This window comes from Papilio polytes, unplaced genomic scaffold (genome assembly GCF_000836215.1).
Source record: "Papilio polytes unplaced genomic scaffold, Ppol_1.0 DF823835.1, whole genome shotgun sequence".
In the NCBI taxonomy this organism is placed as follows: domain Eukaryota; kingdom Metazoa; phylum Arthropoda; class Insecta; order Lepidoptera; family Papilionidae; genus Papilio; species Papilio polytes.
Window position 1 is genome coordinate 370,447 of NW_013525369.1, and position 16,828 is coordinate 387,274.

A 16,828-nucleotide genomic window follows, 5' to 3' on the forward strand; every position below is an offset into this window, starting at 1 on the left:
CCCCCCCTCTTATTGTCGAATTTTAGAGGAAAAAAATAAGTTAATTCAAAATACTGAGGTACATACAAAATGTTTTTAAAGAAAATGTTAAAATTCGTATGATTAAATGACAACGAAAGCTTTTACTATCTTACTAATATTATAAATGCGAATGTTTACATGGATGGATGTTTGTTAGAATTTGTAGCCTAAACGGCTAAACGGATTTCGATGAAATTTGGTATATACGTAGTGTATAGTCTGAAAAAACACATAGGCTATTTACTTTTGTTTTTTTTAATTACACGCGGACGGAGTCGCGGGCAAAAGCTAGTTGGTTAATAATTACCATTACCATGGTCTTGTTACTTTGTTGTTATTGTCTTTAGTTTTTGTGTCTGTCTCGTATGACATTTTTTTCTCATTTATTTACCGTCTAAATAAAATAGCATGAAAATACACAACCTACAGCATTTTAAGATGTACGGCTTTGTATTAAAAATAAGGATTATTCCAAAATTTGCAGTGATTACTGAAATTCTACATAACAAAATGTGTGTTTACGCTGTATATTACTAGCTTTCGTTCGCGACTGTCCCTGTGTCATTCCTCGTCTTTTTAATTTGTAATTTCACAAATGTAAACAATAATTTTTTTTTTTATAATTTCATGCGGACGTAGCGACACGGGAACAACTAGTTTATATTATTAATATACCTTGATATAATTAGCGACGATGGATACATTTTTAAAGTCTAATGCGGCGTCTATCTCGTCCATGACGTACAGCGGCGTCGGTCGGTAGTAGTGCAGCGCGAACACCAGCGCGAGGGAAGACAGCGTCTTCTCGCCTCCGGATAAATTGGAGATATTCTTCCACGATTTACTAGGCGGACGTACGCTGAAAAGAAAAAACCAAAAAATACAATTATTCTGAAACACGCTACATTTGGCAGTTTTAACATATGTGTTAGCAATTCTCTGAACAGAAAATGTTTTGGAAACGACATATTTTGACCAATGAGAGTGCAATTGCACGAGAAAATGTATTCATTTTTACATTTCCGAGAAAAATTAGCATTTAATTTGGTTTTCTTCTCAAAAAGGGTGAGATTCTAAAGAAGTTGGGATTTTTTGCTTATTATAACTGTGACAATTTTTTTCGTGCTCCGTTAAGCCGTTCTGGAGATTAACAAACATCCATCCATCCATAAATCTAAACTTTTACATATATTAGTATAATAAGAGCAGGGGTATCTTGGGCCGAAACAGCCAAAGAAAACACAGCAACAAGGCGGCAAAAAGTCGTTTATTGGTTATTACACCAATGTGGTTGGTCTGCGCGCGGACCCCGGGTTGGGAACCACACGCAGTTACAAAAAATATTCAAAATAAACAACGGATAGCCGTCACAATACAGCAAGCGGCTATCTGCTAAATTAGGCCGTCACTATCCGCAAGCAACCTAATTTAACTACACTACTGTGCTATTCTGAATAAAATTAGTCACAAAACAGCAAGCTAATATATTCAGAATCGCGTCGTAGGAACTAACTTGAGAAGACAGTTATTTTAACAATATTTGTTATTTTCTAATCTTCTGATCTTCTGAATTGCGTATGTACATGAAACGAGTTAACATAAGGCGCATGCAATACCACATCGCGTTTTAAAATACAAGTGGCGCCATCTATTTTTGTACGTAGAACAACTGGTTGCAGTAAATGTTTGTTACATTAGTAAGATTTATTTTGAAATTAGTCACAAATATAGAACATAGTGTAGAAGAACACAAACTTTTTTTTTTAATTTACACGGACAATCACAGGCAACAACTAGTATATACATAAATAAAGTCAAAGAAGTTCTCACCTAAATATAATTCCTTCAGTAAAAGGGTCTAATGAATCCACAAGTTCTAACTCCGCGTCACCTCCCAAAGTAATCATTTGGTACATTTCTTTTAGTTTTGTTGTTATTGTTGTGAATCCTGAAAATAATTAATAATTCGTCGTACATTCACTTCGGTGGCTCAGTGGCTGGCACTTCACTTGTAATCAGGTCTTGGGTTCGAATCTCGCTGTACCAATGTGGATTTTCGATTTTACGAATTTTCATATGTACACAATTAACCCGACGTTCTTACGGTGAAGGAAAACATCGTGATACTACACATATCGGAGAAAAAATCAAAGATATGTGTTTAGTCAACCAACCCGCAGTATAATGTGGTTGACTATGACCTGGTCACCCTAACTTAGTGTAGGCTCAGAGCCCCTCAGTGGGGACATATAATGAGCTGGTGATGATGATGACATACTCAGTCATTATGTGGATTCCTTAAGTGTATAGAGGCTTAATTTTAGTCCTTTACTACTTTCCACTATTTCGTACAAGAAAAGGATGGAAAGCACAAGGGGAAGAAGGGAAGGGTAGGGAAAATAATCTTAGGAACATACCACAAAGGAAATCTGTAGTCCGTTTCTTCCTCAACTGATCGTAAAGAGCTCTCATTTCGTTCCTTTTCGTCGTTATCTCGTCTAATTCTGCCGCCCTTTTTAAATACAAATCCTCTTTGTTCTTATAATCCTGGAAGATTGAAAATTATGATAACGCTGATGATAATAGTGATGACGATGATGTCGATAATAATGATGATGATGATGATAAATCAGATAATGATGATGATCATAATAATGATAAAGCTGATTATGATAATGATGATACTGGTCTGAACTAATCTAAGTTACTAGTGTCCTAGGCTCCGATGCCCTGTATGACTGATATTGACCTGTATAGCCTGTAAATTAGGTTTAGCGTCCCCCAGTCTGGTTTTCTGCGCCTTGAGGCGGTTGCGCAGCTCCTCCACGGCGCAGAGCTCCAGCTCCTCGGCGCTGTGCAGCGCCAGCGGCTCGCAGCGCTCCACGCCCGCCGTCTCCACAGACACCTCCTCTAGCTTTATTGATGATAGCTGCGGGCAAAATAAGTTCAATTGGGATTAAAAAAGGCCTATCCCACCACTGGCTGATAGAGGCTCAGATAGCTTAAAAATGACGTCACTGTCAGATAAGGCAACAATCCGATCCGATATTTTCATATCTCGATCTCACTAATTAAAATTTGATGGACAGTACCCTTAGTGTCAGTCCTACAAATTTTTTTTAAATTATCATCTGATAATTATTCTGTTATCTAACAATCCAACGTGTAATATGTATGATGGAATTAACTGATTTTGTTACTCTATCTGACAGTAATTTTAAGCTATCTGAGCCTCTATCAGCCAGTGGTGGAATAGGCCCTGAGTGTTCTTCCAGACTATGCTCTACATTTATGTCAAATACCATCAAGGACCGTTTACAAGTTATGTGGAAAACTCTAACAAACATCCATCTAAACTTTTGCATTTACAATATCAATAAAAAGTAAGATGAGCATACTAGCAGTTACCATGCGGATTTATCCGCATGTCTTAAAAAAATGTTTATATTTTGTGTAAAAAATATACATTTAATGCACAAATGAAGGCATAAGACATTGGAAAACAATTATCGTTACCATGGCAACCTTGTTTTTTATGCTATTGGCGTGTAATTTTAGTTTCTTTCCCACATGCGATTTTACCAAAATGTACATCTCCTTATTAGGATTATATTTAATTGAGTGAAAAAACCTAGACTAAAGCGTGACACAAGTTTAATATTTAAAAAAAAAAAAAGGATTTTTGAAAAATATGCTGTTTTCTGACATTTTAAAAAACAAGGTGAACGTTGTATTATTATTATTATTTTATAACATTTCTTTACATAATTTTGTTATCGTACCTCTTTCTGCCACAAAGGTATTTTACTGGAGGCATCTTCTACGGACTTCTCCATCTTGCTGACATTATTGTGCGCGTCTAGTCTCTCTCCCTTCAGCTTGCTCTCCTTGTCTTGCAATGACGCTATCTCTTTCTTTATTCCAGAAAATTCTCCAGAACCTTCGTTGATTTCTTCTGTTATCTATGCATGTTAAAAAAATACCATTAAAAATGAAAGAAAAATTGGACCATTTATATTTTAAAGCTTTTTATAGTTTCGCCGTAAAACACCGAACAAAACCATGTTGTTTCAACTCTTTTAACGAAAACCTACTCCATTATTATAAAGAGGAAAGATTTGTATTTTTGTATGTATTGATAAATTATTTCACCATTAAAAAGCTAAATTATCACTAAGTAGCATAGGCTATATTTTTTTATTCCACATGGACAAAGTCACTAGCAACAACTAGTAAGAGTTATGACATTTTCTTATAGTTTATATATCAAAATTAAGGGCAATTTAAATTAGAGAAATACCACATCTAATTCCTGTTGTAATTCCTTATTTTCCAAAGTACATGTTTTCTTCTGTTCACTCAATCTTGTTATATTTCGTTCCGTTTCCGCAAAATCTGCTTGCATTTGATTTATTTTGTCCTTGGATTTCTTTGCGTTTCTGAAATCATAATCTTATTAATATTATAAATGCGAAAGTTTAGATGGATGTTTGTTAGAGTTTGTAGCCTAAACTGCTGAACGGATTTCGATGAAATTTCGTATAGATGTAGAGGATAGTCTGGAAGAATACATAGGCTAATCACTTTTTTTTTTAATTCCACGCGCATGAAAAATTTCCATTTACAAAAAACTTTAGTACTGTTATTATAAAGTAAATTTGGATGTATAGACATTAATATGTAACTCCAAAAATATTCTGGGTAAAATTTACAACGTTTATCTCAGATATAACGAATTGCATTTTAGTTTTTTGCAAACGAAGTCACGTGATAGTATAATCTTACTAATATTATAAATGCGAAAGATTGGATGGATGGATGTTAGAATTTGTAGCCTAAACAGAACAATCAAATTTATCATAGATGTAGAGGATACTCTAGATGAAGACATAGGCTATATACTTTATTTTTTTTAATTCCACACGAACGGAGTCGCGGGCTAAAGTTAATATAGTTAAGTATACTAAAAGTTAAGCAAAAACCAACCTTATGCTTGCATTAATAGCGACTTTTAACTTGGATATTTCAGAGCTGACTTTGTTTATCTTCTTGGCCAAGTCCTCGACCGCGGCCTGCAAGTTCTTCACCTTGTTACCGGCAACTGACGCTATCTGAGCGTCTACACCGTGCACCTCCTTTTCCACCTATTAAAAAAAAACATAGACGAATTAAGTACCTCCTTCTTTTGGGAAGTTGGTCAAAAAAAGGTAAAAGTAGGTTTCCATTGTTATAAAAACTATACAAAGTATAACCTTTATTATTACCTGTAATATTATATAGATTAATGTTTAATATTTTGTATGTATTGAAATACCTTAAAAATTAATGAGCCGATTTCAAAAAGTATTTCATCATTAAAAAGCTACGTTATCAGTAACATAGGCTACATTTTTTTTAACCTCACACAGGCTAAGTCGCGAGCAACAGATAGCATCATATAGATTGGAATATCTGTATGTAATATCAAAGGAAAATTATATTTTGCTAATATTATTTTCGTTGCTTATAACGAAAAGTCGTCAGTTCTTTAGCTTCAATAAAAAAGAAAAAAACAACAAATGTCAATATTTGCATCGTTTTACAACAAATATTACAAACTAGCTGTTACTCGCGACTTCACCTGCGCCTGTCTTCGACTAAATTTCATTTTAAAAAATAAAAAAAGCATATGTTACTCACAGATTACCTTTCTTATGGTGAAGGACTTTTTGAAATGGGTCTAGTAGTTTTTTTAGTTATTACAATACATACAAAAATACAAATCTTTCCTCATATTTGTATAGATATTATGTGTTTAGTAAAATGTCTTACTTCTCCCGCATCAAACTTGGCTTTCTCCATCTTCTCCTTGGTGTCACTGAGTACTGCCTCCAATCTCTCCTTCTCTCTCTGGTCTACTCTACTCGCGACAGCTTTACGTTCCTGCTCTTTTATTTGTCTCTGGAATGCGTGATTAAAAAAAATGAATTTCCATTGTCAAAATAATAATATTCTAGCTATTCCCATGTACCATCCGTATATTAACTTTATTTTGTTGTATACATTTCGTAATATTTTCAATAACAAATATCAAAATGTTGAAATGACAGGCCTTTGCTATTTATTGGCTTAGAATTTAACTACCTATGGCAACCATGACTCTGCTTTATTTGCTGAGAATTTAAGTAACCATAGAAACCTTACCTCTTTGCTGTTATTGGATGGAATTTAAGTAACCAAGGCAACCTTTAGATTTTTTTATACTGGCACGAGTCAAAACACAAGTTTTTGCCCCTATCTAGCCGTTAGAATTTTTCCAATTAACTCAACGCCTATATCTAAAAATATATAGACTAAAGCGTGTTTAGTAAGAATATTTACCTTTAAAACCGGTATTTGTTCCTTCAAACTGTTGACTTCAATACGCAGTTTGTTTAGAGTTGTTTTTCCCACTTCAGTCGTTCTTTGCAGTGATAGTATATTGTCTTCTAGAACCACTTGTTCGTCTCTCAGATTGGTTAATCTGTAAAATTTTAAAATCCATCTAAACAAAATAAACTTCTATGTATTATAAATATTGCAAATGCATTATATTTTTTTATATACTTTTTCTTTGAATAAAGTCTAAAATAATTTTGAAAGCGGTCACTAGGTTGTCATATTATTTATTTTACCCTTTTTCTATTACTAACTGGCTTTAGCTCGCGACTCCGTCCGCGTGGACTTGTAAAAAACAAAAGTAAGTAGCCTATGTGATCTTCCAGACTTATAAACATCCATCCATACATTTTAACTTTCGCATTTATAATATTAGCACGAAGTATGATTTATTTAATTTTAAAATTTATATTTTTTGGATTATTGCAATTAATTAATCTACATTCCCTGGAGATACTTTCTACCCTTTTAAAAATGAACATTTCAAGTGTTATTCAATAACCAGTATAACCTGTCCTCTATCTCAGTTAATTTTTGTTCATTCTCCTGCAGCTGGCGGGGGTCTTGCTCGCTGGTGTCCTGCTGCACCGAGCTGCCCATGCGGCCGCGCATCGTCGTCCTCCCGCCGCCGGACATCGTACCTTAAATATTGTGAGCATATAGTATAATCATCATCATCATCATCATCATCATCATCATCATCATCATCATCAGCTCACTGTACTATACGAAGGGGCTCGAAGCCTACCCTTAGGGATGACTAAGCCTTAGTCAATCACGCTGCACTGCGGCTTCACTTCACACATATACATTTCTTCGCCGATAAGTGCAGTATTAAGATGTTTTCCTTCACCGTAAGAACGTCGAGTAAATTATGTACATATGTACATATGATGCGGGTTTCGAACCTTTGACCCGTGCATAACAAGTCAAGCAAGCAATTAGAACAAGCCACTGAGGTTTTAACTATTTTAGTGCGTTTTAATAATAACTAGATGTTACCGTAAATTACTAAATCATTCATCATTTTGTTGTTTACATTTCGTTTTTTTATACTATAAGGTAACAAAGGAGCGAGTGACCATTTGCCGAGAAAGACAAGCGATCGTTGCCCATATACACCCGCAATTGCAGATGCGTTGCCCTTATCAACAGAGGAGTCGGACATAAAGAGGATATTTCCCCTACCTAAGCGTCTCTTCCACCATCAATTCCATTCTATACAATTATAATAAAGCGTAAACACACACTTCTTTGTTGCCTAAGATGGTAGCAATTATAGCATATTTTTGAATAATTCTTTTTTTAATGAACAGCCTTACACTTACGTCAGCTTTAGGCTATATATTTTCATGCCATTAAACTTAGGAGGTAAATATTTTGGGTAAAAACCCTAATGTGGGAAAGAGACCATAAGTTGCCGACATTGTTAATTTGACAAACGTAAACAGTAATATAAAACGTTCATAATTTCATGCGAATGAAGCCACACGGGAATAGCTAGTTGTAGCTGTAAATTGTGTATCTGCAATTGCGGATGTGGGTTAGTTTGTTATTTCGATGGATTCAGGTGGCTTGTAATTTACGTTATAACATTAAAAAACCCGTAAACGTACCAGCAATTTCAATAAGATCTCCTTTAAGTGTGACGACCCTGTACCGCGTGCGGCCGTACGCGATACGCGCCGCCTGCTCCAGGTCCGCGGCCGCCAGCGTGTCTCGCAGCGCGAAGTAGAACGCGCTCAGTACGCGCTCGTCCCGCACTTGGATCAGGTCGAACAACCGCGGCGCGTTCTCCGGACTGGAAAATAAGGCATTTTATTAATAACTAGCCGACACAAACTTCGTTAGCACGGATTAAAAAAAAGTCATCTATCACATTCCCGCGTGCATCTACCTTCTACTAGCTACCTTCCAGACAAAGTCCCGTCCAAATCGGTCCACCCGTTCCAGAGATAGCGGTCCGGTCGCCATTTTGACATCGCGGAATTTAAAAAAGAATAGCCTATAACATGCCCGTCTATGTCAGCTACCCTTCGGTAAAAGTCCGGTAGAAATCTGCCCAGCCGGAACAAACGCGGCGTGTGGATACACACAGACAAAAAAATCAATTCGATTTTCATTATTAGCAACGCAAATACATCATCTTCCTGAAATCTGGAATTTTTCTTTTGATATTACAAACAGACACTCCAATATTATTATATGTATAGATAAATACGAAAGTTTAGATGCTAAACGGATTACGATGAAATTTGGGTAGAGGGTAAACTGAAGAACACATAGGCTACATATCTTTGTTTTTTTTTCAATCCATCGCAGACAGAATCGCGGGAGAAAACTAGTATTACTAATATTATACATGCGAAAGATTAGATGGATGGATGTTTGTTAGCGTTTGTAGCCTAAACGGCTGAACGAATCTCCATGAAATTTGGCACAGGTTTAGAGCATAGTCTGGAAGAACACATAGGCTACTTTTTATCACGGGAATAGTTACGGTTCCCGTGGGATTCATTAATTTAGTTTTTTTTATATGCACTCGATCATTCTGCAACGGTTCAACATATCTTATTGAAATTTGGTACAGATATAAAACAAAGTCTGGAGTACACATGGGATATTTTCATCCCTGAGAAATGTCCAGTTCCCGAGGGATACGTAGCTTATTGTAATTTATATAGTTCGTATGTTTTCTAATACCACGCGGAAAAAGACGCGGGCAACAGCTCGTTATTTATAAATTATTTAATTTACGGCTGAATACTGAAAAGATAAATTTAAATTATTCCATCCTTTGGCGTATGTCAGATTGTAAGCACTTACGAAGCGAAGTGTTTAAGTTTCGTTTAATTACTCATCCATACTGACATTAATCATTGTTTAACATACTTTTAGTCGCTAAGACTCAAGTGATCCATTAAATACCAGTCTTTAATTAGCATTCTAATTATATTATACTGCGCCATTTTATACAAATTTATTTCGTCAGTTTCACATAAATTACAAACAAACCACTTCTATCTCTTTCTATCCTTATCTCGGTACAGGCGACAGCTATACTCACTACGTCATCCGTCTCTCGTACTCCTGTACCAAGTGCTGCTGCTTGTCCAGCGCTATGAACGTAGCTCTGCCGATGTCATTCTTCTTCAGGAACTCCACGCAGCTCTGCGCTGTCTCCACCGTGTCCACCACTATGTTGTCCAGAGCACCGCAACACGTCGATATAGCGACGTCGTATTTAGCATCTATACCACCTAGGTCACCCTGAAAAATATAAAAATCATACTAATATAAATGCGAAAGCTTAGATGGATACATATTTGTTAGAGTTTGTAGCCTTAACGGCTGAACGGATCTGGATGAAATTTGACATAAGAACAAAATCTGGGAGAATACAAAGGCTTTACTTTTGTTTTTTTTTAATTCCACGCGGACAAAGTCGCAGACGAAAGGCAGTAAAAAATAAACATGACTGCAGTTTTTAAAATACAAATCAATGACATCTTATTTAAAAAAATACACAATATGGACGAGAATTATTAACATTTTATGGTATTTTTCTTTACAGAAATCTTTAGATCTTTCAAAAGCTTTCGATATGGTTGTCATGTTTCTATCAAAGATAGTTAGAAATTATTAAAATAATATCAATCAGAACATAATTATTTAAAATTACTTTAAAATTAGAACCTTATTTTAAACTAATAGTAGAATATTGAAGCATTTACAAAAATAAACTAATGGAGTTCCCCAAGGAGGTGTATTTGGACCTACGCTATAAATTAAAATAATCTATAATTTGTATCTCAAAAAAAAAACTTAAATCATATATGGCAATAATAATATAAACTTTCATTATGTTAAACACATATTAGTAATAAACATTTCATATATACTAACTCACCAGTCTACCAAATATCCCGGGCAACCTGCCACTTCTTTTTTCATTCATCAAAGAGTCTAAAACTCTACCTTTAGATCTGTTTGCATTCATCGCTTGACGAGATTCTTCTAATTGTGCTCTGAAATTATTTAAAATTTTAATTTAAACTTCATGCAGCTAATCCTGTAAGTCCATTTGCCAAATATTTATTTTATTTTAAGCTTAAAAATGGTATTGGGGCGTTAATGTCATCATTTTAATATTATAAATGCAAAAATTTAGATGGATGGATGTTTATTACTATATATCTCCAAAAGGGGGGGGGGTGGAAAATTGTTACAAATGTAGAAAATAACTCGATCTTTTGTAAAATGGTCTGAAATTTTATATTCCACGTCTGAGCCTGTACAAAGAAAACCTAAAACGAAATAAAAACATAGGAAGAATTACCTTAAAGATCTTGCTTCTTGTGTAAGTTTAGTATCCTCTTTTTTTAATTCTTCATATCTTCTCTTTGCATCACGTAATTGTCTCTCATTTTCAGGCACCGATGTTGTTAATTCATTTAGTGATCTGAAATATACATTTTTTTATTTTTTTTTACTTTGTAAAACATTTAATTCTTTAAGGAATCCCACTAAATCGTAAACCCAACGTGTATAATACGTGATGGAAATATCGGATTTTGTTCCCTTATAACAGTGACGTCATTTTTAAGCTATCTGAGCCTCTATCAGCCAGTGGTGGGACAGGTCCTAAATGTTTTAGACGTTACTAGACTGTACATTATTTTATTTAATTTAACAATTTAATCCCATTCTGCGCGTTTCTTCTTATTTTATAACCTTTTTAATATCTATTATTTAAATAAATAAATATAAAATTATTTTAAAACGGTTTTGTTAAAAGAACAATATGTAACATGTAAATTTAAATAATCTATACTAATATTATAAAAAGGAAATATTTCTATTTTGTATGTATTTATATAACTCAGAAACTGCTGGGCTGAATTCAAAAATTCTTTCATCTTACCACTGAAAAGATTTTTTGTAACATAGGCTATATTTTTTATTATTTTTCATATGTTAGAAAATAACTGACTTTTGGGTACACTTAAACCTTGTGGGGTTCTGCTTCAAATAGTTTCATTGTAATTTTTTTTTTAGTACATATACATATATACAGATTTTACTAATATTATAAATGCGAAAGTTTAGGTGGACAGATGGATGTTAGAGTTTGTAGCCTAAACGGCTGAACGGCTCTCGATAAAATTTGACATAGATGTAGAGGATAGTCTGGAAGAACACATAGGCTACTTGATTTGGTTTTGTTTTTACTTAATCCCACGCGACGGAGTCGCGGGCGAAAGCTAGTATTTATATTACTCCATTATGTACTTACGTTTCCTTTTCTTGTACGTCTTGAACTGCTTTCTCGTAAGCATCTTTCATTCGTTGCAATTTCTCATTTTCCTTTTCTTCTGTACTCAAATATATTTGTAACGCGGATTCAGCTAGTTTGTACTTATTTGTAGATTCATCGACAATTTTCTTTAGATTGATAAGTTTTGCTTGTAATCTATCTTTAATCTCTTGGAATTCTCGAGTTTTTTCTCTGTAAATATTTATTTAGTCGAGAATATTATACATAGAAAAGTTTTGTGTTTGGAAACAAATAAACTCAAAAACTTATCGGTATATTTAAAAAAAAAATTTGTACTATCAGAATATTAATTTTTTGTTCATAACAACAGGTTATCTATATTATAAAGCGTCAATAGCCTAATGGTTTGGGGTACGAACTACCGATCTTGCGGTCGAGGGTTCGAATCTGAACATTTGACTATTGTGAACCATATCCTAGCACAAGCCTAGAGCATAGTCGGAATGGTTAAAGGAAATATTAGTAAATTAACAAAAATCTACTAACATATTTTATTTAAAAAAAAAGAGAAAAGATTTGTATTTTGGTATACCTTGAAATAACTCAAAAACTACTGGACCTATTTTAAAAATTCTTTCACCGTTAAAAAGCTATGTTTTCACTGAGTAACATAGGCTATGTTTTTTACTGATTTTTAATTCCACGTAGAAGTCGCAAGTAATCTTACTAATATTATAAATGCGAAAGATTCAATGGATGGATGTTTGTTAGAGTTACAAAAGAACATAGTTTGGAAAAAGACATAGGCTACTTTATTTTTAATTTCGCGCGGACAGAGTCACGGGCGAAAGCTAGTATTTAATATTTTTTTAACATATCAATAAAAATGAAATTAAATACCTAACTCCAGCCATCTCTTGTCCTAATTCTTCATCAGCTAATCGTTTATTCTCCGTATGTCTCTCAAGCAAACCTTCACAGTCTTCTATTTCTTTTTTATTTTTTTCTGGAATCTATTTCAAATAACCATCAATTATAAAAGACCATTTACTGTAAAAAGTTATTTAAAAATATATAGACGAACTTATTTATTTGTTTTAAGTATATTTGTGTTCAATTTTACTATGTAATAGGGAATATGCATGTATTCTTTTTCTTTTTTAAAACGATTCTACTTGTTATAAATAACCAGAAAAAAATTGACGCGAAAGTATTCAACCATTGAGCTAAAAATAATAAAATAAAATTACGACCATTTTCTAGCGACTAAAACGCGACCGGAGTTGTAATGAGACAATTGACGTCAATCGTCATATCCCATTCATAACATGATAACATGACACAACAGATGTCACTTTGAAGTAAAAAACAACAAAGCTTCTCAAGGTCAAAAAGTCAAAATTGCCACTAAATCACATTATATTAAAAAAAAATCTTTGCAGGAATGTTTTGATATTAATAAAGTATACTTAAAAAAGTTTGATGCAATTTGGCGTCTGCATATTGTCTATTACTAGTTTTAAATACAAATAATCATATTGACATGTGGTTTTTATCATGTGAAAAATGTTTCAAGTGAAATACTAACTATGACTACTCTATCTATTTTAAAACTCTTTGATTGTAAATAAGCTTATTTGATACGGAAATAATGTTTCTCAATTCGTTAGAGAAAATTACAAAGGGGAGGCTTAAAAATGATTACATGAAATTCTAACCAATTCTAATTCGATAAGTTTTCCTTTCTCCGTCTCTAGCAGTTGTTCTAGATTCTTCCTTTTCTTGTTGGCCTGTGACAGGTCTGCTTGCACGGACACCGTCTTCTTCTTACAACTCTGCAGTTTCTCTGTCAGCTCGTCCTTTTTGGTTTGCATTTTATTGTATTTTCTGTTGAAAGTTTATATTTAGGTTAATCAAACACTTGGTATTAAATAGTGTCCTTTGTAGTATCTGTTTTGTGAAAGAGCAACGATAATGGCTATATTTATTTATCTATTATACATATAACCATACAAATATACTAAAGCATAAACATACACTACTTAGTCATGTAGGATGTCAGCAATCGCAGTACATTTTTGAATTACATTTTTTTAATAAGCCATTCACTTACGACAGGCTTTAGGCTACAAATTTTCACGCTACTAAACTTAGGGGGTAAATAATTTGGAAAAATTTCATGCGAGAAAGGGACAAAAACTCCGAGCTCCAATGGCAAAGGCCATTGTCCTGTATTTGAATTTTGACATTTGCGATAGACTATTTTATAAATATTAACAGTAAAATGTAGTTTTTTTATGATTTCAAGCAGATAAAGAGGCAGAAGAACAGAGAGTATATTATAGAATTATAATGTATTTATTATGAAAAAACATATTTCACAAAACTGATGAATTTGTGAGGTGCTGATCACAATGCGTCCTCCGTCAAATCCACTTAATATAAAATGTATACTTACTGCATTCCAGTTTGATAAACATTCCCTTTTTCTTCCAGTAAACTTTTCACCTGAGTTAATTTAGCATCTATCGCTGCTAATTTTTCCTTCAGTTCATCCAAATCCTTCTTCTTGGCGTCGATTATTTTATTCGTTTCGTGTCTGAAAACGAAATAAACTTATATAGAATCGAAATAAACGAAATTGTGAAATCGTTAACCTCGCATGCCTTAGGTCATGTCCACGTTGAGTCTGCAGCCCATTGTTGTCGATTGATTTTTTTTACTTAGCTCATAAGAAACTGTTTTTGTGACAATAATAAAAATCTTTTTATTTATTTATCGTTTGCGCCCTCTAGGTAAATTTATCTTCCGTCATATCTTAATTTATATCATAAGTGTAAGTATGAGAATTGATAAATGACAATCAAGAGATGCTCAGAGTAGTTTGTATGAGAATCAACAAAACTAGCAAGTAAATATTTAAAAACATCTGGCAGATACGGCCAAATACTGAAACGAAATACTTTGCTTCGTAACCTTACAAGAGACGTCAAAAAATGTAAGGAATTTGGAGTTTAAATGTGGTTTAATGTTACATCTTTAAATGTCGTTTCAGTATTTTATACTTACATATACTTCTGCAACAACATATTCCTCGTCCGATGTACCGTATTCGTCAACATCATCTGTTCAACAGCTTCTTTCATCGGCTGCTCCAACTTCAACTTCTCAGCTTCAACCAATCTTACTCTGTTCAACTTCTCTTTCCTCATCTCACTGTATTCTTCCACTTTCATCGATAACTGTTCTATAGGTTCCTATACAAATATCATACTAATATTATAATTGCGAATTTGGCATAGAGGATGGCATGTAGAGGATAGTCTGGAAGAACACATAGTCTACTTGCTTTTGTTTCTTTTAATTCCACGAGGACGGAGTCGCAGGCGAAAGTTAGTTTTAAATATAATCAAGAAGGTTTATTTCCCACCCATTTGGGTGAATTTGTCGCTTATTTGATAAAAAACTTGTCACATTTAAGTGTAATAATACGCTATATTAGTGACAGTTTGCTGTTTATTAGATCTTAAGTGGGACGGTAATTTAATTCCTTGATTTGTACAAATACTAGCTATCGCCCGCGACATCGCCAGTGCGGATTTAAATAAAAAGTTAATTAATAGCCTATGTTTTCTTCTAGACTGTAAATTCTAGAGATATGTGAATTCACATAAATCCATCCATCTAAACCTTAGAATATGTAAATTTAGTAAGATCTATTTATTGTATTATACGAAAAAACTACTGGGCAGATTACAAAAATCACTTAGTGACATGAGCTATGTATTTACTTTTTTTTTAATTTTACACGGAAGAAATCACGAGCCAGGTTGTTTTAATACAAGATTTTCACTAACCTTATACCGTGAAGTGCCAATGATGTCTTCTAAATACTCTAACATACCGGACTCATGTTCCGATTGGCCTTTGGGTTTCATCATTGCGATCTGCTCAACTTCGCCCTGAACAATTCAAATCAAATGTTTAAAACAAAAAAAAAGTGAAAATCATTCCACGAAAATTCCTACAATTAGTGGAAAAATTCTATAATATCTTCCTTCTCACTGTTACCTATACATAAAGACAATGGTAGAAAGGGACAGCAAACTCCTAACTTCTCTTGTTGGTTCACTTGTTTAGGACCTTGATAAATAACGTAAGTAAACCAAAGAGATTCAAAAATATATGGAGGAGGCATAGTTAACACTACGCTTGAAATATTTTTCACAAATCACATTTATTTTTATTTTATAACACTGTACAGTTTATTCCATTACATAAAATGGACCTTGTTATAATTTTGTTTTATTACATGCACAGACACACTCAAAGACATAATTTAGGGTCCTAAACTTGACATAGTACCTTTCAGAGAAAGTACCGGTGAAAAAATTTTGTTCAGTATGCCTCGTCTATACATTTTTTAAATGTCTTTAGTCATACCTGTAATATTAAAAATCGATTATGGTCCAAATCAATTCCGTGCGAGCGCAACATTTTTGCCACTTCTTTAAACTGCACCCTGCGGCCATTCAGAGTATAATGCGAGGAATTATCTTTAAACGCTGTTCGAGACACGACTATTTCACTGTTTGGCACCACTGTGAAATCTTCACCTTCCTGCAACAAATATATTTTATTTAAAAAAAAATCAATTTAAACTAAAACCTGTCCGCGACTGCGTCGGCGTGAAAACAAAAGTAGCCTATGTGCCAGATTATGTTCCACGTACTGTTAGGAATAAAATTAGTACCGTGCTATAGAATTGGCGCAACTCTAGATTATCGGCATAAACGTCACGTCCCTAGCTGACAGCTGTCAATGTCACTAGAAGTATGGATAGATTGGCGCGTAACTTGAGTCTTGACGAGAAGTATTGCTCTGAGTTAAAAGCGACAATATCAATTAAATAAGTTGCCTAATAATACATAACATATTTTTGAACAGATATTTTAGTAAAAATCCTTCCTCTTACGACACGCTATAGGCTATTAAATTCATTAATAAGCTAGTTCATTTAGGGGTCTAATCAATTCGAAAAAATTGTCATGCGAAGTAGGGACAAACATTACAAGCCAATAACAGCAAAGAAACAAGGTTGCTATGGTAATA

General features: G+C 33.8%; 1 protein-coding gene across 1 annotated transcript in view; it reads right to left on the reverse strand.

The window, feature by feature from the left end:
* Nucleotides 1-16,828, reverse strand: part of LOC106103258 (structural maintenance of chromosomes protein 4) — a 31,446-nt gene that overhangs the window by 574 nt on the left and 14,044 nt on the right. Inside the window, exons 3-23 of the mRNA XM_013282965.1 lie at nucleotides 16,160-16,336; nucleotides 15,574-15,678; nucleotides 14,786-14,973; nucleotides 14,175-14,315; nucleotides 13,435-13,603; nucleotides 12,617-12,729; nucleotides 11,735-11,947; nucleotides 10,778-10,900; nucleotides 10,349-10,466; nucleotides 9,506-9,708; nucleotides 8,055-8,239; nucleotides 6,950-7,079; nucleotides 6,382-6,523; nucleotides 5,833-5,961; nucleotides 5,008-5,165; nucleotides 4,322-4,460; nucleotides 3,804-3,983; nucleotides 2,771-2,950; nucleotides 2,439-2,568; nucleotides 1,852-1,969; nucleotides 697-880 (exon numbers count right to left, since the gene is read on the reverse strand). Of these exons, the coding sequence (XP_013138419.1) occupies nucleotides 697-880; nucleotides 1,852-1,969; nucleotides 2,439-2,568; nucleotides 2,771-2,950; nucleotides 3,804-3,983; nucleotides 4,322-4,460; nucleotides 5,008-5,165; nucleotides 5,833-5,961; nucleotides 6,382-6,523; nucleotides 6,950-7,079; nucleotides 8,055-8,239; nucleotides 9,506-9,708; nucleotides 10,349-10,466; nucleotides 10,778-10,900; nucleotides 11,735-11,947; nucleotides 12,617-12,729; nucleotides 13,435-13,603; nucleotides 14,175-14,315; nucleotides 14,786-14,973; nucleotides 15,574-15,678; nucleotides 16,160-16,336 (3,225 nt within the window). The remainder of the gene's footprint in view (nucleotides 1-696; nucleotides 881-1,851; nucleotides 1,970-2,438; nucleotides 2,569-2,770; nucleotides 2,951-3,803; nucleotides 3,984-4,321; nucleotides 4,461-5,007; nucleotides 5,166-5,832; nucleotides 5,962-6,381; nucleotides 6,524-6,949; nucleotides 7,080-8,054; nucleotides 8,240-9,505; nucleotides 9,709-10,348; nucleotides 10,467-10,777; nucleotides 10,901-11,734; nucleotides 11,948-12,616; nucleotides 12,730-13,434; nucleotides 13,604-14,174; nucleotides 14,316-14,785; nucleotides 14,974-15,573; nucleotides 15,679-16,159; nucleotides 16,337-16,828) is intronic.